The following is a 24616-nucleotide window of genomic DNA, read 5'->3' as shown; positions in this document are numbered from 1 at the left end:
ATTCCCCATCAGAAGTATCTGGATCAGAGTCTGTGGAATCAGTATACATGCCATCTTTATCAGACGAGGTGTCTGGGACGTGGGTGGATTGTGAGGGAGTAATGGCCCGCTTAGAGGACCCCTTGGTCTTAGGCGGGCGAGGGTTAGATTTCTGTTTAGTCAATGAGTGGTTCAATTGCTGTAACTGAGTGGACAGGTGATCTCACACAGGGACCATAAGCGGTTTTATGGGCACGTGAGGTCCCATAGGGGGCGTAAGTCTAGTTACCAGCTTACTTAATAACTTGGAGAAAGTAGCCCAAGGTGGGTCATTATGAACCCCCGTTGCTACGGACCCACTGGGGGGTAGGGAACCCCCAGAACCTGAACCCTCTGCTGCTATGTTTTCCTCTGTGTCTGCAGCGCCACCACCACGCATTGTGGGATCAGCCCCAGCTCCGTTGCCCCTTGTAGCTGATATACCTGAAAGCTCAATTCATGGGCAACCCAGCACAATATCAGCAGTCTAATACCTTAACAAGAACCCCCTGTGCAGTGTATTAGCACAAAGAGAGAATTCAGGAGGTAAATGGTGACTGAAAATCACAGAGAAAAATACTCAATAAGTATATCATGTGAAACACCTATATGAACTAATACCCCTGACGCATTTAGCCCCCTGCAGGGTACAGAATATAGGGATAGCAATCTGAGTGAGATACGTGGAATGGAAGTCACGAAGCAGCTGTATATGCACACACACACAGTCACATGTACAATGCAGAAATTATGACATGCAATAAAACTGCACTGGACTAGCAATACAAAGTAATACAGAGTAAAGCTATACAGATTAATAGATGTATCAATGCACAGTAAAACACTGGATGTATATCACAGGGAACTTGTACTACATTACCCTAAATAAATGCACTGTTTCTTAACTAACACTGTCCACAGACATGTAGAATACTTAAGCGTCCTGTAAAATACACAGCGCTGACATGCAGGCGGCTTTACAGAGGAGATTTTGCCCAAACAGTCCCAGGATCAGCTCAGCATGTGATGATGGTGCCCAAACGCTGACAGGGAGTGAGGGAGAGAGAGAGATGCAACCTGGGGCGGGAACATTTACTCTACATGGTGCCCTGGGGCTGGGGGAGGAGCTACAGGTCAGAGCCTTATCCCCTTGCTGGACTTCACCACAGGGTACTGTGGGCCATAGAAAAACGGTTTTTAGTAAAAATAAGAATTTACTTACCGATAATTCTATTTCTCATAGTCCGTAGTGGATGCTGGGAACTCCGTAAGGACCATGGGGAATAGCAGCTCCGCAGGAGACTGGGCACAAAAGTAAAGCTTTAGGACTACCTGGTGTGCACTGGCTCCTCCCCCCATGACCCTCCTCCAAGCCTCAGTTAGGATACTGTGCCCGGACGAGCGTACACAATAAGGAAGGATTTATGAATCCCGGGTAAGACTCATACCAGCCACACCGATCACACCGTACAACCAGTGATCTGAATCCAGTTAACAGCATGATAACAGAGGAGCCTCTGGAAAGATGGCTCACAACCACAATAACCCGATTTTTGTAACAATAACTATGTACAAGTATTGCAGACAATCCGCACTTGGGATGGGCGCCCAGCATCCACTACGGACTATGAGAAATAGAATTATCGGTAAGTAAATTCTTATTTTCTCTGACGTCCTAGTGGATGCTGGGAACTCCGTAAGGACCATGGGGATTATACCAAAGCTCCCAAACGGGCGGGAGAGTGCGAATGACTCTGCAGCACCGAATGAGAGAACTCCAGGTCCTCCTCAGCCAGGGTATCAAATTTGTAGAATTTAGCAAACGTGTTTGCCCCTGACCAAGTAGCTGCTCGGCAAAGTTGTAAAGCCGAGACCCCTCGGGCAGCCGCCCAAGATGAGCCCCTTTCCGTGTGGAATGGGCTTTTACAGATTTTGGCTGTGGCAGGCCTGCCACAGAATGTGCAAGCTGAATTGTGCTACAAATCCAACGAGCAATAGTCTGCTTAGAAGCTTGTTGGGTGCATACAGGATAAACAGCGAGTCAGATTTTCTGACTCCAGCCGTCCTGGAAACATATATTTTCAGGGCCCTGACTACGTCCAGCAACTTGGAGTCCTCAAAGTCCCTAGTAGCCGCAGGTACCACAATAGGCAGGTTCACGTGAAACGCTGAAAACACCTTAGGGAGAAATTGAGGATGAGTCCTCAATTCCGCCCTGTCTGGAAGATCAGATAAGGGCCTTTACAGGATAAAGCCCCCAATTCTGACACGCGCCTGGCCGAGGCCAGGGCCAACAACATGACCACTTTCCATGTGAGATATTTTAACTCCACAGACTCAAGTGGTTCAAACCAATGTGACTTTAGGAACCCCAAAACTACATTGAGATCCCAAGGTGCCACTGGAGGCACAAAAGGAGGCTGTATATGCAGTACCCCTTTTACAAAACGTCTGAACTTCAGGAACTGAAGTTAGTTCTTTCTGGAAGAAAATTGACAGGGCCGAAATTTGAACCTTAATGGACCCCAATTTTAGGCACATAGACACTCCTGTTTACAGGAAATGCAGGAATCGACCTAGTTGAAAATTCCTCCATCGGGGCCTTACTGGCCTCGCACCCCGCAACATATTTTCGCCAAATGCGGTGATAATGCTTTGCGGTTACATCCTTCCTGGCTTGATCAGGGTAGGGATGACTTCATCCGGAATGCCTTTTTCCTTCAGGATCCGGCGTTCAACCGCCCTGCCGTTAAACGCAGCCGCGGTAAGTCTCGGAATAGACAGGGTCCTTGCTGGAGCAGGTCCCTTCTTAGAGGTAGAGGCCCCGGGTCCTCCGTGAGCATCTCTTGAAGTTCCGGGTACCAAGTCCTTCTTGGCCAATCCGGAGCCACGAGTATAGTTCTTACTCCCCTCAGTCTTATAATTCTCAGTACTTTTGGTATGAGAGGAAGAGGAGGGAACACATACACTGACTGGTACACCCACGGTGTTACCAGAGCGTCCACAGCTATTGCCTGAGGGTCCCTTGACCTGGCGCAATACCTGTCCAATTTTTTGTTTAGGCGGGACGCCATCATGTAGACCTTTGGTTTTTCCCAATGGTTTACAATCATGTGGAAGACTTCTGGGTGAAGTCCCCACTCTCCCGGGTGGAGGCCGTGCCTGCTGAGGAAGTCTGCTTCCCAGTTGTCCACTCCCGGAATGAATACTGCTGACAGTGCTATCCCATGATTTTCCGCCAAGCGAAGAATCCTTGCAGCTTCTGCCATTGACTGCTTCTTGTGCCACCCTGTCTGTTTACATGGGTGACTGCCGTGATGTTGTCCGACTGGATCAACACCGGCTGACCTTGAAGCAGAGGTCTTGCTAAGCTGAGAGCATTGTAAATGGCCCTTAGCTCCAGGATATTTATGTGAAATGATGTCTCCAGGCTTGACCATAAGCCCTGGAAATTTTTTCCCTGTGTGACTGCTCCCCAGCCTCGCAGGCTGGCATCCGTGGTCACCAGGACCCAGTCCTGAATGCCGACTCTGCGGCCCTCTAGAAGATGAGCACTCTGCAACCACCACAGGAGGGACACCCTTGTCCGTGGTGACCGGGTTATCCGCTGATGCATCTTAAGATGCGACCCGGACCATTTGTCCAGCAGGTCCCACTGGAAAGTTCTTGCGTGGAATCTGCCGAATGGCTTTGCTTCGTAGGAAGCTACCATTTTTCCCAGAACCCTTGTGCATTGATGCACTGAGACTTGGCTCGGTTTTAGGAGGTTCCTGACTAGCTCGGATAACTCCCTGGCTCTCTCCTCCGGGAGAAACACCTTTTTCTGAACTGTGTCCAGAATCATCCCTAGGAACAGAAGACGAGTCGTCGGAACCAGCTGCGATTTTGGAATATTGAGAATCCAATCGTGCTGTCGCAACACTACCTGAGATAGTGCTACACCGACCTCCAACTGTTCCCAGGATCTTACCCTTATCAGGAGATCGTCCAAGTAAGGGATAACTAAAACTCCCTTCCTTCGAAGGAGTATCATCATTTCGGCCATTACCTTGGTAAAGACCCGGGGTGCCGTGGACCATCCAAACGGCAGCGTCTGAAACTGATAGTGACAGTTCTGTACCACAAACCTGAGGTACCCTTGGTGAGAAGGGTAAATTTGGACATGAAGGTAAGCATCCTTGATGTCCAGAGACACCATGTAGTCCCCTTCTCTTGAATTTGAACCTCTGTATGTAAGTGTTCAAAGATTTTAGATTTAAAATCGGTCTCACCGAGCCGTCCGGCTTCGGTACCACAACAGTGTGGAGTAATACCCCTTTCCCTGTTGCAGGAGGGGTACCTTAATTATCACCTGCTGGGAATACAGCTTGTGAATGGCTTCCAACACTGCCTCCCTGTCTGCTTGTAAAGCCCCAGCGTCATGCTGAGGGCTTGGCAGAGGCGGGAGAGGGCTTCTGGTTCCTGGGAACTGGCTGATTTCTGCAGCCGTTTCCCTCTCCCTCTGTCACGGGGCAGAAATGAGGAACCTTTTGCCCACGTGCCCTTATGGGAACGAAAGGACTGCGCCTGATAATACGGCGTGTCTTCTTATGTTGAGAGGCGACCTGGGGTAAAAACGTGGATTTCCCAGCTGTTGCCGTGGCCACCAGGTCTGAAAGACCGACCCCAAATAACTCCTCCCCTTTATAAGGCAATACTTCCATATGCCATTTGGAATCCACATCACCTGACCACTGTCGTGTCCATAACCCTCTTCTGGCAGAAATGGACAGCGCACTTACTCTTGATGCCAGTCGGCAAATATCCCGCTGTGCATCACCCATATATAGAAATGCATCTTTTAAATGCTCTACAGGCAATAATATACTGTCCCTATCTAGGGTATCAATATTTTCAGTCAGGGAATCCGACCACGCCAACCCAGCACTGCACATCCAGGCTGAGGCGATTGCTGGTCGCAGTATAACACCAGTATGTGTGTAAATACATTTTAGGATACCCTCCTGCTTTCTATCAGCAGGATCCTTAAGGGCGGCCATCTCAGGAGAGGGTAGAGCCCTTGTTTTGACAAGCGTGTGAGCGCTTTTTCCCCCCTAGGGGGTGTTTCCCAACGCACCCTAACCTCTGGCGGGAAAGGATATATGCCAATAACTTTTTAGAAATTATCAGTTTTTTTATCGGGGGAAACCCACGCTTCATCACACACCTCATTTAATTTCTCAGATTCAGGAAAACTACAGGTAGTTTTTCCTCACTGAACATAATACCCCTATTGGTGGTACTCGTATTATCAGAAATGTGTAAAACATTTTCCATTGCCTCAATCATGTAACGTGTGGCCCTACTGGAAGTCATATTTGTCTCTTCACCGTCGACACTGGAGTCAGTATCCGTGTCGGCGTCTGTATTTGCCATCTGAGGTAACGAGCGCTTTAGAGCCCCTGACGGCCTATGAGACGTCTGGACAGGCACAAGCTGAGTAGCCGGCTGTCTCATGTCAATCACTGTCTTTTGTAAAGAGCTGACACTGTCATGTAATTCCTTCCAGCAGTTCATCCACTCAGGTGTCGACCCCCTAGGGGGTGACATCCCTATTACAGGCAATTTGCTCCGCCTCCACATCATTTTCCTCCTCATACATGTCGACACAAACGTACCGACACACAGCACACACACAGGGAATGCTCTGATAGAGGACAGGACCCCACTAGCCCTTTGGGGAGACAGAGGGAGAGAGTTTGCCAGCACACACCAGAGCGCTATATATATACAGGGATAACCTTATATAAGTGTTTTTCCCCTTATAGCTGCTGTATTGTTTATACTGCGCCTAATTAGTGCCCCCCTCTCTTTTTTAACCCTTTCTGTAGTGTAGTGACTGCAGGGGAGAGCCAGGGAGCTTCCCTCCAACGGAGCTGTGAGGGAAAATGGCGCCAGTGTGCTGAGGAGATAGGCTCCGCCCCTTTCTCGGCGGCCTTTTCTCCCGTTTTTCAGTGTAATCTGGCAGGGGTTAAAATTCATCCATATAGCCCTGGGGGCTATATGTGATGTATTTTCGCCAGCCAAGGTGTTTTTATTGCTGCTCAGGGCGCCCCCCCCTAGCGCCCTGCACCCTCAGTGACCGAAGTATGAAGTGTGCTGAGGAGCAATGGCGCACAGCTGCAGTGCTGTGCGCTACCTTGGTGAAGACAGGATGTCTTCTGCCGCCGATTTTCCGGACCTCTTCTTGCTTCTGGCTCTGTAAGGGGGCCGGCGGCGCGGCTCTGGGACCGGACTCCATGGCTGGGCCTGTGTTCGATCCCTCTGGAGCTAATGGTGTCCAGTAGCCTAAGAAGCCCAATCCACTCTGCACGCAGGTGAGTTCGCTTCTTCTCCCCTTAGTCCCTCGATGCAGTGAGCCTGTTGCCAGCAGGTCTCACTGAAAATAAAAAACCTAAAACTAAACTTTTCACTAAGCAGCTCAGGAGAGCCCCTAGTGTGCACCCTTCTCGTTCGGGCACAAATATCTAACTGAGGCTTGGAGGAGGGTCATGGGGGGAGGAGCCAGTGCACACCAGGTAGTCCTAAAGCTTTACTTTTGTGCCCAGTCTCCTGCGGAGCCGCTATTCCCCATGGTCCTTACGGAGTTCCCAGCATCCACTAGGACGTCAGAGAAAGCCTGTTTTGGAAACTGCAGAGATCCTGTTCCAGTGGATGCTGTACCACGGCCGCCAGCTCTGGTAACTATACTGCACTGAAATCTCGTCCAGTGCCTAGCCTACAATAGCTACAATAATGGGTCTACTGATTTAACTTTGCTATGCCTGATTTTCACTTTGCGATTTCCCCTGAACTCCCTGGAGCCCAGCACCACCGATTTTGACTAACTTTTCTTGAGATATGGAATATGTGTGCTTACGATTTTTGCTTATGTGAGATTTAATTGACATGTGAGATGAACTAGATAGTACACCGATCTAGCAAGGATTAACTTGCCTGCACAGTCTATCTTTTCTTGCGATACGACCTGGCGGGACCACACATCGGGATCGAATCAGGATCGCAAGTGGCATAACACCTTGCGATCTGCACTAACTTTTCTTGCGATTTTGACTATATAGTCAAAATCGAAAGAAAAAAATCTCACCGTGTGTACACACCGTAAATTTAACCAACATATACTGCTGATGCTTCAACAGACCGAAAGCACTGTGATCCTGTGCGGTACATCAAAAACTGAGGTTATCAGTTTCAGGAAAGGTGTACAGATGACTGCCTAATTCACCAGTAGGGGTGAGAACATTTCCTCTATACACTGGGGGAATGAGCATAGCGTACCCAGGACAACGTTATTAACTTATTGAACTGCAACAATTATACTCCACCGGATAATCCAAAGTCGATTGGAAATTTATTGTGCATACACGATTATTCTTAATGGTATCAGTCCATAATATGTCTTTAAACTAGATATCATTTTAATGAAATGTGACATTAATTGTTTATCTAATTAAATTGTTTTAAATTACAAAGCGCTCGAGGCGTGGCTTCGGTGGACATGGAGTAGCACACAGGCTGTGTGACTCTCCAGCTTAGTTATCCTGTTGCCCCATCCTGTGTCCCCCCCTGGGCCTGACAGCTGCCCCAGAACCTGTGTGAGGGTGTCCCTTTGTTACTCTGGGACCTGCTCACCTTCCTCCTGCTGCAGACGGACTTTTGTGTGCGGGGCTCCCGGGCCGGATTCGTCACGTGGGACGCCACCATCCTGTCTCCCCGCGCTGAGAGATTGTGCCCGGCTGCCGCCCTACACCCGCATCTACTGCCTCTCCTGTGAGATACTGCAGGGAGGCTCCGGTGAGCGCTCCTCTGGCCGTGCCTGTGTCCGGGTGCGTGTCAGCGGGATCTCCCGCTGCGACCCTGACACGTGTACCGCCGCCGCTCTCCTTTCTCACTCCTGCGGCTCTAGCCTCTGTTCTCCGGCTCCCACGTTGATCATCTGGACGGTGCAGCATAGGTGGGATATACACTTCTCTGTGCCCCTTCTCCAGCCTACATTATAAGGGCGGCCCTGCTTTGCTGTGCACTATACTGGGGCAGTGGACTGCACTATATTAACCCCTGGAGGGTCTGCTAGTTCTGCCTCAGTCCCTTACACCCTGGGATCCCATGGGGCTCAGCTGGACAAGTTGCTGAAGGGCACGTTTGGCCAAGTTATATGCTGTGTGCGTCCCCTGTGCTGTAATTCTCCTGCTGAGGCTTCTATTTCAAGGCAGACTGCGGCTGGATGTTTCTGATATACTAGATGTCCACGCGAGCGCTCACTGGTCAGTTTTGATATACTACATTTATCCACGGGCAGCGACTGGACAGGTTTGATATACTATATTGCATTGCGGGCGGAGACCGGACAATTTTGATATACTGCTCTTCCCTGATTCCCGCCATCGGCAGGCTATAATGGTCAAACAGCACCAGAATGCTGCGGCTGCAGCGAAATTAGAAAAATACTCCAGAAACCCTCCGGCACGGCCTCAGCGTTGGGAGGAGGCACAGTCGGCCTCGTCTCCGTCACCACCGTCACCTTCCACTAGCTCCTCCTCTGTGGAGGCCATGGATACGGCCCTACAGAAAGTACTGGAGGCGGTTACTGCCAGCGAAACCCGCCTGGCAGACAGGCGGACCTATCCATCATACACCAAGACCTTCAACGGGTGCGGGAAAGGGTCGGTGAGGTTGAAACACGCATTTCCACGCTGGAGGACACGGTGTCGCCACTCGGTAGACGTACTACTGCCCTGGAGTCCCAAATGTCGGAGGTACACAAGAAGATGACTGATATGGAGGGGAGACTGCGGCGGAACAATGTCCGCTTCGTCGGCCTGCCTGAAAAAGAGGAGGGTGCCTCCCCTGAAAAATTTCTTGAACGCTGGCTGCTGGATACGTTTGGAGCGGAGGAGTTTACCTCACATTTTGCAGTGGAGCGCGCTCATAGAGTCCTGATGCGTCCATAGAGTCCTCATGCGTCCATTGCCTCCGGGGGCGCCTCCTCGTACATTCATAGCCAAGCTCTTTCATTATCGTGATAGGGATGTGAACTAAGGGTCCTCTCAAGTGGAACGGATCTCCGGTCTCAGTCTGTCCTGATTTTGCCATTTACGTTCAAAAGGATAGAGCTCAATTTGTCCCTGTGAAACGCAGGCTGCGTGAACTGAACATCCCTTATGCCATGCTCTTCCCGTCTAAACTGCGGGTGGTTTCCGACGGAGAAACTAAATTCTTTATGTCTCTCCGCGAAGCATCAGTGTGGCTGGACAGACGCTTAAATTCTTGGCCCCGTCTTTGATTTCTGGATAGTGGATTCTGGGGTTTTGTTTTGGAATATGCATAGGTGATTCTGCCTTAGTTGATACTGTTAGTGTTTAGGGAGTTTTGTTTGTTAGGGAACCAGGTATGCTGCAAGTTTTAAGTGGTATAAGGGGTAGGGGTTATTTTAGGAAAAGGTTATTGTTTTATTTTCATTTCCTAATACGTATTGTGCTTGTTTCTGTTCTGACTGTGTCACAGCTACTAACGAGTTTCTTTTCCCTCTCAAGTGGAACGGATCTCCGGTCTCAGTCTTTCCTGATTTTGCCATTGACGTTCAAAAGGAAAGAGCTCAATTTGTCCCTGTGAAACGCAGGCTGCGTGAACTGAACATCCCTTATGCCATGCTCTTCCCGTCTAAACTTAGGAGCAGATTCAGGCTCTGGGTCATCAGTCATTTGAAAAATTAGTCTGATAGCCTCCAATAAGTCAGGAACATCCACCTGTGAGACCAGCGTCGGCTGGTCGCGGGTAGTCTGCTTTATTCATATGATGCTTTGCTATGGCTTTGGTTAAATTTCTGTCGTGGAATGTGCGGTGGATCAATGATAAAATCAAGCACTCCCTGGCACTTCGACAGATCAAGCATTATGCATCGGATATAACCTGCTTGATGGAAACTCACTTAGTGGGCACTAAAATTATGTCCCTTAAAAGGCCGTGGGTGGGCTGGGCTTTCCATTCCATGCATACTGCAGCTTCCCGGGGAGTGTCAATCCTAATTAAAAAATCTGTTGCCTTCTCGTTTGATAGTGTGCAAACTGATCAATGGGGTAGATATGTGTTTCTCAAAAGGTAAAATTAATTCTGTCCCCCTATTGTTGCTGGCTATATATGTGCCCCCCCCACACACCCCTTACTCACACGACGTGCTTAAAAAGGCGTCTGCTTTTATGGCTACATCACCTGGAGTGGCTGTTATCTGTATGGGAGACTTTAACAATGTTTTGAACCACAAGATGGATAGGCTCTCTGCAGCATCCTCCAACCCACAGCCGAAGAGGTCTCCGTTTGTAGACACTCTCTGAGCTGGGTTTGGTTGATCCTTGGAGATTACGATACCCTGATTTGAGGCAATATTCGTGTTTTTCACACTCTCACTCCTTCTCTAGAATAGACTTGGCGCTCCTTTCCCGGGAGCTTCTGCCCAAGGTTCATGGTGTTAAATATGAGACTTGGGGTATTTCGGATCACTCCCCTATATCGCGCTACATATCGACTTAGACTGTCAGCGGGGACAAGCAGTGTGGCGGTTTAACTCTTTCTGGCTGACGCATATGGCTGAGGGGTCGGAACTGGAGGCTAGCTGGCTGGAATTTTTTGCTTTGCATGGCGACACTACCGATGTGTCTCTACTCTGGGACACCTTTAAGGCTTTTCTGAGAGGTACTTTGATCAAGCGGGTGGGAAGTCTTAAATCCTCCTTTAGAAAACATGAGGATGCGTTGGAAGCTCGGGTTGATGCTTCGGAGTTGGCATATTTACAGGATGGCTTGGATACTTCCAAGCTGGAATGGCTCCATGCTCGGGGGGGAATGGAAGGATTATTTGTGGGGGAAAACCCAGCACAGACTTCTTTTCTCCTCGCATGTCCACTATGCTACTGGGGACAGACCGAGCTCTTATTTGGCTAATCTTGCGAAAGTAGATCGATCCTCTCGTACAGTAGTGGAGGTTTTGAACTCGGCCGGGACGGTGCTGGACCGTACCCCCCAGATTGTTGAGGAATTTGTTTCATACTATCAGGCACTATATAGCACCATGTTGACCTGTTCCCCGACGGAACTGTGTGATTATTTCAATGAAATTCAACTGCCCCGTATTTCTAGTGAAGCCAGAGCGCTTCTTGATGCCCCTTTATCACTGGAGGAGATCGAAACTGCGATCTCTGCTTCCCCTGATGGTAAGGCTTCAGGCATTGACGGCATTCCATCAGAATTATATAAGAAACATGCTAAATTTTTTGCCCCTCAATTACTTACCTTATTTAATACAATTTTTGCCCAAACGTGCTTCCTCCGTCTATGGCGGAGGCATTAATTATAGTGATTCCTAAACCGGATAAGGACCCCAAGAGGGTTGAATCCTACCGCCCTATCTCCCTGCTGCCCACGGATATTAAGGTCCTGGCCAAGGTTCTGGCCTCCAGGCTTAATCAAGTTATAACTCAAATTATTCACCCTGACCAAACGGGCTTTATGCCTGGTAAGTCCACAGCTGTTAATTTGCGACGTCTGTTCACCCATTTCCAGGTTTCTCGCGGGGAGGCCTGCTCCTCCGTAGTGGCCTCTTTGGATGCCGCGAAGGCCTTTGACTCAGTGGAGTGGGCCTTCCTTTGGGAGGCTATGGGTAGATTTGGCCTGGGACCCAACTTTATCAGCTATGTTAGATTGCTGTATTCCCTGCCCATGGCCAGAGTTTCCGTGAACGGGTATGTGTCCCGCTCCTTCCCCCTATCTAGGGGAACGAGACAGGGATGCCCTCTGTCCCCAACTCTGTTCGCCATTGCTATTGAGCCTTTAGCATGTTTAATTAGGGCTGCTCAGGATATAGTGGGTATTAGGGTGGGCGCGAGAGAGGACAGAATAGCACTACACGCTGATGATCTCCTATTATTTGTTGATGATTACGTTTCCTCCATGCCTAAACTCCTTGATTTGATAACTACCTATGGACACTTTTCTGGGCTCAAAATTAACTGGGATAAATCCACAATTACCCCACTTAGGGGCCTGATCCCGATAGCCCCACTGATCCATACCCCGCTTAAATGGGTAGATTCTTTCAAGTACCTGGGCATATGGGTGACGAATGATCCGTGTACTTACGTTTCTCTCAATATTATACCGCAGATTGTGTATCTTCGCTCCAAGGTCAGAGTTTGGGGGTCTTTGCCTCTGACGGTTACTGGTAGGGTCAACTTGGTGAAAATGGTGTATTTGCCTAAGCTTCTTTACGTCCTCCAGCAGTCCCCTATATATATTTGCTTAAAAATATTCAAACAGATTGACAGCCTGCTGTCTTCCTTGATCTGGGCCAGCAGGAGAGCACGGTTGAGGCTTGACATCTTGTCCAGACCAAGATTGCTGGGCGGTTTGGCTCTCCCTATCTTTAAATTCTATTACTACGCTGCACAGTTGGCACATGTGTGGGAATGGGTGACTGATACGGATACCCTCACTATACACTCGCAAATGCTACTACAGGAGTATCCCGACGGCACTCCCTTACAGATGCTCCTCTGTAGGAACCCTAAATTGTCCAAGATCCCTATAATAAAACAGGCCATTCTTGTATGGAAACAGGTACATGTTCTTTTATTGGGCCAAGGTATAGACCCAGATACTCCTTTGGACACTGTCCTTGATCTCCCAGAATTGTCCTCGCTGCAACCTTGGGTGGTGTGGGGGAGATGGGGTGTGACGTCCCTGGGACACTTATATAATGGCAATATACTGAAATCCTTCCTGCAGCTCCAGCAGGACTACAACATACCCCATTCTCATTTCTGCCGCTACTTGCAATTGAGACATGCGATTAATGCACAGTTTCCCGATACCCCTCCAGTCCTTATTGACTCTCCAGTCAAGTCCCTTTTACAAAGCCTGGGGAATAGAAGTTTGGTATCCAATATTTATACAGCTGTATTTCGGCCTCACTACTCTGACCCATTATCCCTTCTCAGGACTAAGTGGGAATTTGATCTGGGCTCTGTTGCTGATGAGATATAGGAGGGTGCTCTGGGCTCCCCACGACTATCCACCACCACCACCACCACCACTAGATATCAACAAATCCAATTGTTTATCATACACAGAGTATATATGACACCAGTGCAATTGTGCCGCATGGGGGGTACACACTCCGCCAGTTGTCCTAAATGTGGCAATTTAGATGCAGATTTCTGGCACACTCTCTGGCTTTGCCCCAAGATGGCTATATTTTGGTCTGGTGTTATTAACGCCCTGGTGTCGACCGGAATTCCATCTTCTTTATGCTCCCCGGTGACATGTGTGTTATCAGCTATGGAGGAGGATGCCCTGGATCCCCCTGCCAGACGATACGTAATTAACCTTTGTGGCCTGGCTAAGGTGTGCATCGCCAGACTCTGGTTGGCTAAAGATGCTCCCACAATACAGTCCTGGGTTTCACTTGTTAATGATACAGCTGCTCACGAGAAATATGTATATTTAGCCAGGAAAGCAGGGAAAAAATATCAAGATTTGTGGGGTAGATGGCTTGGATCGGAATGTTTGAGTTCAGCCACTGTGTGTCTGACTGTGTGTAGAGGAATAAGACATTTATCAAGTGACCTGTGTTAGAATATCGACAGTAGCTCTGCACCGGGGAGAGTCATCTCTCCTTCTTTGTGACGTTCTTTGGCGCCTGCGACCAGCCGCTCCTGTGCCCGCACTTTCTGATATGCGATGTGTTACATAATTATGTTTCTTTGATACAGGCAATTCTACGCACCATATCTGAATAACCTATGACAACCTGTGACACTTCTTTGAATTTGTAGAACCAGGTTTTTGACTCTAAGCCTGCTTGTGTTTTTAATGCTGTATATGGTATTGGTAACAATTGGGAATCTGCGTATTCCCTTAATCTGAAAATGTTTATGTGCTGTGTTTGTTTCGTGGTTTTCTTTTTTTTTTTCCGTTTGTCTGAAACCATGAAAAATAATTAAAAAAAGTATTGGATTTAAAAAAAAAAATTACAAAGCGCTCCTTATCATTGGTCTTGATTATCAATGTGTATAAATTTTAGTAAAACCGACCTGTGCCCCTGCCCTGGTGGTCTAGTGGGGTCCCTGTACTGCCACAGTGTCCACGCCAGCACGCGCGGCCCGCCTCCCACCGGCCGCGCCGGATCGCGATTTTCAGTGGGTCCTGCCTGGGGGACCCTCTTACCTCCTCCCGCAGTGCGGTCACGCGATCCTGGAGAGCTGCGGTGGTGTGTGTGTGTCTGACTGAAGAAAACCGGAGCCTCCGCTGTAAGTACCCGGCAACCAGGGTGCGGGTGTATACAGCGCCGCTAGGGGAGGCGATGGAGCTGCAGCAGGAGATGTCTGACTGACATCTAACACCTACTTGAGAAACAAAGAGATTGGAAACCGCACTGGTCTAGTGGTGTATATGTGTAATGATAATTATCTGTATAACCTGACGCCCTGTGACCAAGCTTTATGCGAAACGTACGTCAGGAGACTACATCCTCACGGTCACGTGGTGCGCACACGTGACCGCAACGAGCCGCTCTCGGCTAAGTCCGTCGCCTAGGGAACCAGATCAACAGGAAGTACAGTGCGGCCGGAGCCCGGCAGCAGGCCCAACGTGGGCAGACGCGGGCAGACGCGGCCGGCACCTTTCATATATCAGGATCTCCCTCATCATACAAGTAGGATTTAAACTATAAGACTGTTACACCAGGTTTGGTTATATATTATTTATGCACCAGCGTGGACAGGTATTTATTAACATCCTACCTATACGTTACACAGACTATTATACTATATTGAGTGACATCTAATTATCAACAGCAAAGGAATAAGTACAAAACTTCTTGGGGTCTATATCTTTATCAAAAAAGCGGATGTGGATACATCTGTTAACTTTGGACCCCATTTAAAACAAAAACGTCTTCTCTCTTTTCCTTTACACTGCAGAAATCCTTATATAAAAATTTTTTTCAGTATCATTTTATGTTTTGCATGTATCATAAGGAATACATACTGTGTCAACTCATTTGACAATAATTCGTGATTGGTTTTTGAGAGCTGTAGGTTTCACTGCTCAGTTGATTCTCACAATTTATAGTGTAATTACGCATGCATATTGTGGCTTTGGAGACCAAATTTGGAGGTTCCCTTCTTTTTGCACAATTATAATAATACCATTATCTAATGTCTGATTTACATGCATGTGATAACTGTGTAATATATAGGTCTTTTCCTACTTATACTGCGACTACTTAAGCCCTGACAATTTAGATGGGTATTTAATCCCTGAGTATACTTTATCATCTGTGATAAGAAATCCCTTTTTTCCACATCAAATCAGCTGTGTTTCTCTCAAACCTGTGGCTCATATGATAACACTAATCGGCTCTTATCTGTGCCCAATTTTGGACACAGCGTGACAAGGGTGAGCATAAGGTCTGCGGTCATACCCCGCTGGAGATGCCCAATCTCATCTGATCTTGGAAGCCAAGCAGTGGAGGGCCGGGTTAAGTACTTGGATAGGAGACTACTAAGGAACACCCTGGTACTGCAAATATTTGCCACCCATCTGTCACTATTATAGAGCATTATCTTACGTCTCGGTCATGACCTATGATTCAACCATCTGCTAGGATCAAAATTCCCAATTGGGATATATAGCAGTTTACAAATGACGGTCATATTTTCAACAAATGAGCAATTTATAATCACAGACTGACCCACAGTTGGAGTATAAATATTAACAAAATCATAGATATACCCATCTCGGCCAGAATCAGGTATTGGCACCTCGTAATTTATACATTATTCCCTATATTTTCGCAATGTCACTACTTAACAAATAATGGCGCCTATTGAACTCCCCAATAATCAATTTTAATGAGAATTAATAAAACTTTGTATCTTAGCTAGCTAATTTTTGACATTTAGTCGTACAATATTATCTGTATATGAGTGCTTCCCAACAAGAGTCTTCTTTTTTTCTTTTTCAAAGTTGACATCTAATACCAACAGTGTCTCTGCTGCAGCCCTGGAAGTTTTTCAAAATTCACTTAAAAAAGCTCTTCATAGGGCTGCTGGAGCAGCCCTGCCCGTTGTCTGCAGGTACCAACTACAAAACTGAGCTCCTGTGCACAGAGGCGGGGTTATAGAGGAGGCGGCGCTATGCATTCTGGGAACAGTCAAAGCTTTTAGCCTGTTGGTGCCTCGGTACACCCCGATGTTATTCCCTGTGGAACCCCAGTGTACCCCGCAGCAGAAAATGTAGATTTACCACCCGTAGCCTGAGAAAATAACGAGTCTAGTTCTTTTCCAAAAAGAATGTCACCTGTGAACGGAAGTGCTTCCGTCGCTCTTTTTGACTCAGCGACAACTTTCCATGACCGAAGCCAAAGAACTGTTCTGGCTCCAAAGGTTGCTGCGGAGATTCTCGAGTTAACTTGTCCGATATCCCTAGCCACTTCTCCTAGATATATAGTGGATTCCTTAATATGTCCCGCTAAGATCAATACTTCTTCTAACAGAACTCTCTCTTGTAAGTCCTTTTTAGTGGCCCAATTTAGTGGCCCAATGCTCCACTGCCTTGTTCACCCAGGAACTTACCAAGATTGGTCTAAGTGAGACACCTGCGGCCGAATAGATGGACTTCAACATGTTGTCCAGCTTCCGGTCAGACAGGTCTTTCAGTGAAGTTGCTCCCAGAACAGGTAATGCAGTCTTTTTGGACAACCTGGATAGAGGAGTCCACTCGAGGTTACATCTCTCATTTATCCGTCATAGCTGATGGAAATGGATAAATACTAAAACCTTTAGGCATCTGAAACCGCTTGTCCCAGTGTTTCCAAGTCTCAGTTAGCTGATCATCCAGTTTCTTGGAAAAAGGATAAGTGAACGATGAACACTGCTTTCTACCAAATAAAGCAGTATATGGTGAATCCGGTTTCAAAACTTATGTTATAGCTAAAATAAGAGATTCAACCCCCTGAGAAGGTTCCTGTGCAACTTCTTCGTCTGGGTCAGTAATTTCGCCCAACTCGCGATCGTCCTCTTTAGCTTCGTCCTGAGAGAGAAGACCTGCCACCCACAGTGGTTCTGTAGCAACAGAAAGTACATTATTTTGGGGAATCTCCTTAACAGTCTTTTGTAAAGCAGACACCTCATTATGTAATTGTGAGATGGTTTTTTTGAGTGCTACCGACCAGGGGGGAAAATTAGCGTCTTGGAATGGATTAACTAACGTAACCTCTGAAGCAGTGGCGGAACTAGCGCCCATGTGCGACAAAATGCTTTGCCGCAACCCCCCCACCCCCCATCCCATCCAAGTCCACCCCCTCACCCCTGGAGAGGATCTGGTGAGGGGAACCTGCTTAGGACCAGGGAAATGGATACCTAGCAACAGTGCCGTAATTAGACATTTTAGCGCGGTATGCAAGAAATGGCATCGGAGCCCCCCACACTCCATGTAAAACAGGTGTGGCGCGCGCATTAGGTGCGCGTCAAAAAATAGGGGTGTGGCCACAAAATAATACCAATTCATATAACGGTGCACAGTAGTCTCCATTATTCAAATTACGCCGCACGGTAGCACCACTACACCAGGTAGAGCCCCTTTTACACCTTACGGCGGACAGATTCCCCTTTTTACACATTACGGCAGACAGCGTCAACCTTTTACACATTACGGCAGACAGCGTCCCCTTTTTACACATTACGGCAGACAGCGTCCCCCTTTTTACACATATACGGCAGACAGCGTCCCCTTCTTTTTTCTTTTTTACACATTACGGCAGACAGCGTCCCTTTTTTTTTTTTTTAAACATTACGGCAGACAGTCCCCCTTTTTACACATTAAGGCAGACAGGATAGATAGAACGATCGATAGATAGATAGATAGATAGATAGATAGATAGATAGATAGATAGATAGATAGAATAGACATACTTACTGTTTCCGCTGGCTCAGGCTCCTTGTGCAGCTTCTGGCAGATCCCGGGCAGCCAGGGAGAAGAAGGAGTAGGAGGAGGAGGGGGACTCGGGAGCCGCAGCAGCACTGTGTAATTGGTGGAGTCGCTGCTGCTGCTGGCCCTCTCCTTCACCAAAGGCTGCCCTCCGCCGCTGTGAATGCTGGGAAGCGCATCCCAGCATTCACAGCGGCGGAGGGCAGCCTATGGTGAAGGAGAGGGCCAGCAGCAGCAGCGCCTCCACCAATTACACAGCGCTGCTGCGACTCCCTCCTCCACCTCCCTCCTCCTCCTTCGGCACACAGCTCTGGTTTTGGGCCCCTGGACAGTGGCGGGCCCCAGTGCAAGACACTGCCTGCACTGGCGGTAGTTCCGCCACTGCTCTGAAGCACATGCTTCACACAGGAAGAAATCGTGTGTGTGTGAGCTTTTTTTTTTTACACTTATCATAGTTTTTGTGATGCCTTATTAGCTGGTCCCTCGTCTACCATTGTGACGGACAGAGTGGTAACACATACAATTCTCACCAGCACTCTCAATAATATATATAGAGAGAGAGGGGAATATCAGAAGGATAGAGGGAGGTATAATATTTGTACTACTCCTCTATTCTAACTCCCTCTGCCACCAGCCTTTATTTTATGTGAATGAGGCTTTCAGGTTTCTGGTAGTCTGAAGGAATGTGCACCTGTCTCTGCTAACAGTGCTGATTCCTGAGGAGAAAGGAGACTTCTGAGGAGAGAAGAAACATTCTTGCTATTCATGAGCTGCCTAGAGGAGAAAGGAACTTTTTTCTGTGACTGACAGTTTGTAAACCTGCCAACTCCGTTCCCTATGCACAGGCACCCATCTCAACCAGGTCCCTAAGCGCCATTTTGTGTGGGTGCCTTACACAATTAAAATCAGCCTTTGCTGCACCCAACTCACAAGGTGCTCCAGATGCTGTTTGCCTTCTATTTAAATGCTCTGCGCCATAGCCCCCAGATCCGCTGCTTACAGCGGATCTGCTCCACTAACCTCAGCTGTATACTCCCTCTGTCCTGCACTGAGTGAGCTATGCTGTCGCGCTGTGCACTGTCAGCGCAGCAGTGAAGTGAAGACCACGCTGCGGCCAGTCGCGCACAGTGCCCCACACAAGGAGGCTCACTCACTCACACTGCCGCGCTGTATATTGTCAGCACGGCAGTGTAGTGGAGACCACGCCGCTACCACGGACAGTCATAGCCAGCAGGGAAAGGAGGGAATGTGGGGGGCACTGCTGCGCTGGACGTGGGCACCGCACAGTGCCTCATACAAGGAGGCTCACTCACCCAACCAGAGCCTCAGGATGCAGCTGTCTCGGGAGGAATAGTGCTTCTCAAGTTAAGCGCTGTTCTTGCTGTCTCGGGAGGAACAGTGCTTCTCAGGTTAAGCACTGTTCTCCTTGTGCAACTTGACGCTGCTAGTGTGTAACCCGTACCCCACTTCTCTCATATACGTGGCGAAGGGTTCCTGAGGCTGAGGGAACTAAGTCCCATGATTAAAAAAGTTAAATAAATTAAATAAATGAAAGTAAATATAGAGACTGAGCTGGAGCTCAGTCAGCAGTGACCGGCTCCCTCGGCACAAATTCAAAACTGAGGGATGATGGGGGATAGAGGGGGAGGAGTACGTTTCACTTCTTAGATTATTTAAAGTGCCAGCTCCCTGTAAGCCACCATCATCACCCCACGGTCTTGAAGTTGTGCCAGTGTCCCCTAGTGGCTCACAGAAAAATTACTTCACCATATATTTATACACAACTTTTTGTTAGCAAAGGGAAGAGACTGCATTTACTGCATTTAGTGAGATCCATTACTGAGTACTTATCCATGACAAAGTACCTTAGGAATACATAAATATCATACAGTTAAATTAAATACGTGGACATAACGTACCAGAGATACTAAGAGGTCACTGTACTAGAGCGGTAGCAACTTCTTAGACAAAGAGAGCTCGGACCTCACTGACAGAGCGCATTGTAAGGCAGCAAAATGGACATCTATCTATAACTTCTTAAGACATTATCACTTGTCTATTTTATCCTCTGTCAAGTCTCAGTTTGGAAGACATGTTTCTCCACACATCCACTTACAGAAAATGTCTGATGCTAATTTATTTCTTTGTGACCTCCCCTATTGTACTGGATACATACATCCCATTGGGATGCCATACAGCAGAAGGAGAGAACATCACATTTTGTCACCTGATAACACCTTTTCTACAAGGCAACCATGGCAGCCCAAGTTTCCCATCCATGTGTTTCAAATGTTGTAGATTTTTTAGAGGCCATTTGGAAAGTTGCTCAAAAACACAGAGAAAATAGATGAGCCCTATAATGCCATCCAAGTTAGATTTTTAGCCACCTGTCTCTGCCTAACTTATAAAAGGTGCCATGGAGTACTGAAGGAGAAACACCAGTTACAGGGACTGAGGTCCCGAGAAAAAGTAGAATTGCTTATCACAGGAAGACTGCAGGAATGTACAAAAATTTTTTTTTATCCAGGAATAACTTGAAAGATTTTCAAGTGAATCAGGTATATGAATAATATGTATGAAGGGAGTACTAAAAACAAGGCAAAAAAAAAAGGCCTGTACCCCATAGAAACACTGCTTATAAGTCTTACTTGGACCTGTGACTAACGAAATTGTCTGTTTTCTTGTTACAAAGGAGATAACAAAAAACATTTCCCTAATCAAATTATACCAATAAAATAGGACAGCTACTAACCTGTGGCAGCAGTGTTGGTAGACTTAAAAAGTCCAACCACACCTTTGCCATGAAGACCCCCAGAACGTAAGAGCACAGCTTTGGTACGAGGGCTGCGCCAACACACTACCGGAAATCTATTCTGTCGATAGCAGCGGGAAATCTTTTGCAGAGTGTTGTCCTGGATGGTCTGAGGAACAATTAGCAACCCTGGATAGCTGCACAATGAAGATGAACAAAATTAAAAAGTAACAAAGTTAACATGGCACAATTGAAACAAATGAAAATCAGTTTAATGGATAATGGGCCTAATTCAGACCTGATCGTAGATGTGCTCAAGTTAGCATATCTACGATCAGCTTCCCTGACATGTGGGGGAACGCCCAGCACAGGAATAGTCCGCCCCGCATGTCAGGCCCTACCCCGCCGCTCAAGTACAAAAGCATCGCAAAGCGGCGATACTTCTGCACTTGAAGAGTGGCACCCTACCAGCGCAGCTCCTGTCGCTTTCCGGGTTGCAGTGGCTGCGTGTGACATCACGCAGCCGCCGCAGCCCGCCCCCACACGGTCCGGCACACCTGCGTTGTCCGGACTGCGCCTCTAAAATGGCGGCCAAACGCAGCCGGCCCGCCCCCTCCCGCCCAGCGACTGCCTCTGCTTGTCACGGCGGAGCCGGCGCATGCGCAGTTCAGACCTGATCAGCTGCTGTGCAAAATGGTTATTGAACTTGCATCCCATATTATGCAATGTTTTGCATGTTAAGTTTCTTATAGCTTTTTTCATTGTTTTGCTCGCACACGCTTTTATGTACTCTGCATGGCGCTGCAGACCCCTTGTGTCAGTATATCAAGGATGATGATGATGATAATAATAATAATAATAATAATAATAATAATAGGATTTTAATTTCCTACCGGTAAATCTTTTTCTCGTAGTCCATAAGGGATATTGGGGAATCTAGTACGATGGGGTATAGACGGGGTCCAAAGGAGCCGGTGCACTTTAATTTTCTTCACTGGGTGTGCTGGCTCCTCCACTCTATGCCCCCTCCCAAAGGCAGTTATAGGTAAAAATGTGCCCGAAGGAGAAAGGACATATATGAGAGAAGGAAACATGACAACAAAGAGGTGAGATTAATAAAATAGCACACCACTAACATACAATGACCAGCAACGGTTGGAACAACAGCAGCAGCAGCTGAACAGGTAACCACATAAAAGAGAACTTGCAGAAAGGTCAACACACTGAGGCGGGCACCCAATATCCCTTATAAACTACAAGAAAAGGATTTACGGGTAGGTAATTAAAATCCTATTTTCTCTAGCATCCATAAGGGATATTGAGGAATCTAGTACGATGGGGATGTCCCAAAGCTTCCAGAACGGGCGGGAACGTGCGGAGACTGCTGCAGTACTGCCTGCCCAAACTGGGTATCCTCTTTGGCCAGGGTATCACACTTGTAGAACTTCACAAAAGTGTTTTTCCCCGACCAGGTAGCTGCTCGGCAGAGTTGCAAGGCAGTGACTCAACGCGCAGCCGCCCTGGAAGAGCCCACTGATCTGGTAGAGTGGGCCTTCAGAGACTTAGGAACAGGCAAGGCTGTCAACACATAGTCCTGAAGGATAGTAAACCCAATACAACGAGCAATGGACTGCTTAGAAGCAGGGCAACCTTTTTTCTGCGCACCATAGAGCACGAACAAGGAATCCGTCTTTCTGATCCGAGCTGTTCTCTTGACTTAGATTTTCAAAGCACGCACAGTATCCAATGCCTCCGGAAGAGCAGAAGTATCAGAAGCGGACGGAATCCAGAATAGGTTGATTCAGGTGAAACGCGGAGACAACCTTCGGCAGGAACTGCTGTCTAGTCCAGAGCTCCGCTCTGTCCTCGTAAAAGACCAAGTACGGACTTTTACATGATAAGGCCCCCAATTCTGAGGCACGTCGAGCAGAAGACAGGGCCAGTAACATCACCGCCTTCCACGTGAGGTACTTGTCTTCTACCATCATCAGAGGTTCAAACCAGAAGGACTGTAGAAATTCCAACACTACATTCAAATCCCAGGGTGCCGTAGGTGGCACAAAAGGAGGTTGTATGTGGAGCACCCCTTGCAAGAAGGTCTGAACTTCTGGCAACACAGCCAATTTCTTCTGGAAGAAAATGGAGAGCGCTGAAATCTGGACCTTAATGGAACCCAGACGTAAGCCGTTATCCACACCAGTTAGGAAACGTAAGAAACATCCGAAGTGGAACGCTACAGGGGGAATACGTGCGTTCCACGCACCAAGAGACATATCTTCTCCAGATATGATGATAGTGTTTTGACGCCATAGGTTTCCTGGCCTGAACCATGGTAGTAATAACCTTTTTGGAAAGGCCCTTGTGAGCTAGGATGTTCCGCTCAACTTCCATGCCGTCAAACGAATTTGCCGTAAGTCTGGGTAGACGAACGGTCATTGTTGAAGAAGATCTATTCTGAGAGGTAGAGGCCAAGGGTCTTCGACGGACATGTCCAGAAGATCCGCGTACCACGCTCTCCGAGGCCAATCCGAGGCAATCAGAATTGCCTGGATTCCCTGATTTCGGAATGCGCTTGAGCACCCTTGGGAGCAACGGAATCGGAGGAAACAGGTAGACTAGCCGGTAAGGCCAAGGCGACGTGAATCTACTGCCCTTGCCTGAGGGTCCCTGGTTAGTGAGCAATACCAGTGAAGCTTCTGGTTGAGCCAAGAAGCCATCATGTCTATCAGCGGGCAGCCCCACCGGTGGACAATCTGTTGGAACACCTAAAGGTGGAGACCCCACTCCCCCGGGTGGAGATCATGACGACTCAGGATGTCCGCTTCCCAGTTGTCCACACCCGGAATGAAGATAGCCGACATTGCTATTGCATTTCTTTCTGCCCAGATGAGTATTCTTGACACCTCTCGCATGCAGGCTCTGCTTCTTGTTCCTCCTTGTCGATTGATGTATGCCACTGCCGTGGCGTTGTCCGACTGTACCTGGATTGAGTGATCCTTGAGCATAGGAAAGGCCTGAAGCAGAGCATTGTAGATCACCCGAAGTACAAGAATGTTGATCGCAAGGAGGGATTCTAGGGCTGACTACCTGCCCTGGAACTGCGACTCTTGGTAGACAGCTCCCCATCCTCTCAGATTCACATCCTTTATGAGGAGGATCCAATCCTGAATCCCGAAACTCCAGCTTTCCAGGAGATTGGAGGATTGCAGCCACCACAGGAGGGAAATCCTAGTCTGAGGCGACAGCCGTATCATCCGGTGCATCTGAAGATGTGATACGGACCATTTGCTCAGGAGATCCAGCTGAAAAGACCTGGCATGGAACCTCTCGTATTGGATCGCCATGTATGAGGCGACCATCTTTCCCAACAATCTTATGCAAAGATGGATGGACACTCGAGTAGGATGGAGCACCATGCGGACCATCTCCTGAAGTGTTCTCACCTTGTCTTCTGGTAGGAACACCTTCTGGGCCACAGCATCCAGCAACATTCCCAGGAACAGGAGCTGCTGAGACGGCTCCAGGTGGAACTTCTGTAAGTTGAGCGTGACAGAAGTTGGATAGTGCGGTCGATATGGAGCAACAAAAGCTCCCTGGATCTTGCTTTGATCAGAAGATCGTCCAGGTAAGGGACAATATTGATTCCCTGGAAACAGACCTGGAACATCATCTCTACCTTCACCTTTGTGAACACCCTCGGAGCTGTGGATAGGCCGAAGGGCAGTGCCTGAAATTGGTAGTGATCGTCCAACAGGAAAAACCTCAGGTACGCCTGATGAGGCGGACAAATCGGAACATGAAGGTAGGCATCCTTGAAATCCAAGGA

At 48.0% G+C, this 24616-nt stretch overlaps 1 protein-coding gene and 1 pseudogene across 8 annotated transcripts in view; one reads left to right on the top strand and one right to left on the bottom strand.

The window, feature by feature from the left end:
• Positions 1 to 24616, bottom strand: part of SBF1 (SET binding factor 1) — a 421239-nt gene that overhangs the window by 125565 nt on the left and 271058 nt on the right. For all 8 annotated transcript variants that reach the window (XM_063926659.1, XM_063926653.1, XM_063926655.1 and 5 more), the window contains one exon: positions 20791 to 20987. In XM_063926659.1, the coding sequence (XP_063782729.1) occupies positions 20791 to 20987 (197 nt within the window). The remainder of the gene's footprint in view (positions 1 to 20790; positions 20988 to 24616) is intronic.
• On the top strand, positions 15518 to 15638 carry LOC134937060 (5S ribosomal RNA; annotated as a pseudogene).

The sequence above is a fragment of the Pseudophryne corroboree genome, chromosome 6, assembly GCF_028390025.1.
Source record: "Pseudophryne corroboree isolate aPseCor3 chromosome 6, aPseCor3.hap2, whole genome shotgun sequence".
Classification (NCBI taxonomy): Eukaryota; Metazoa; Chordata; class Amphibia; order Anura; family Myobatrachidae; genus Pseudophryne; species Pseudophryne corroboree.
Note: the sequence above shows the minus strand (reverse complement) of the source record. Positions and strands in the feature narration are given on the sequence as shown.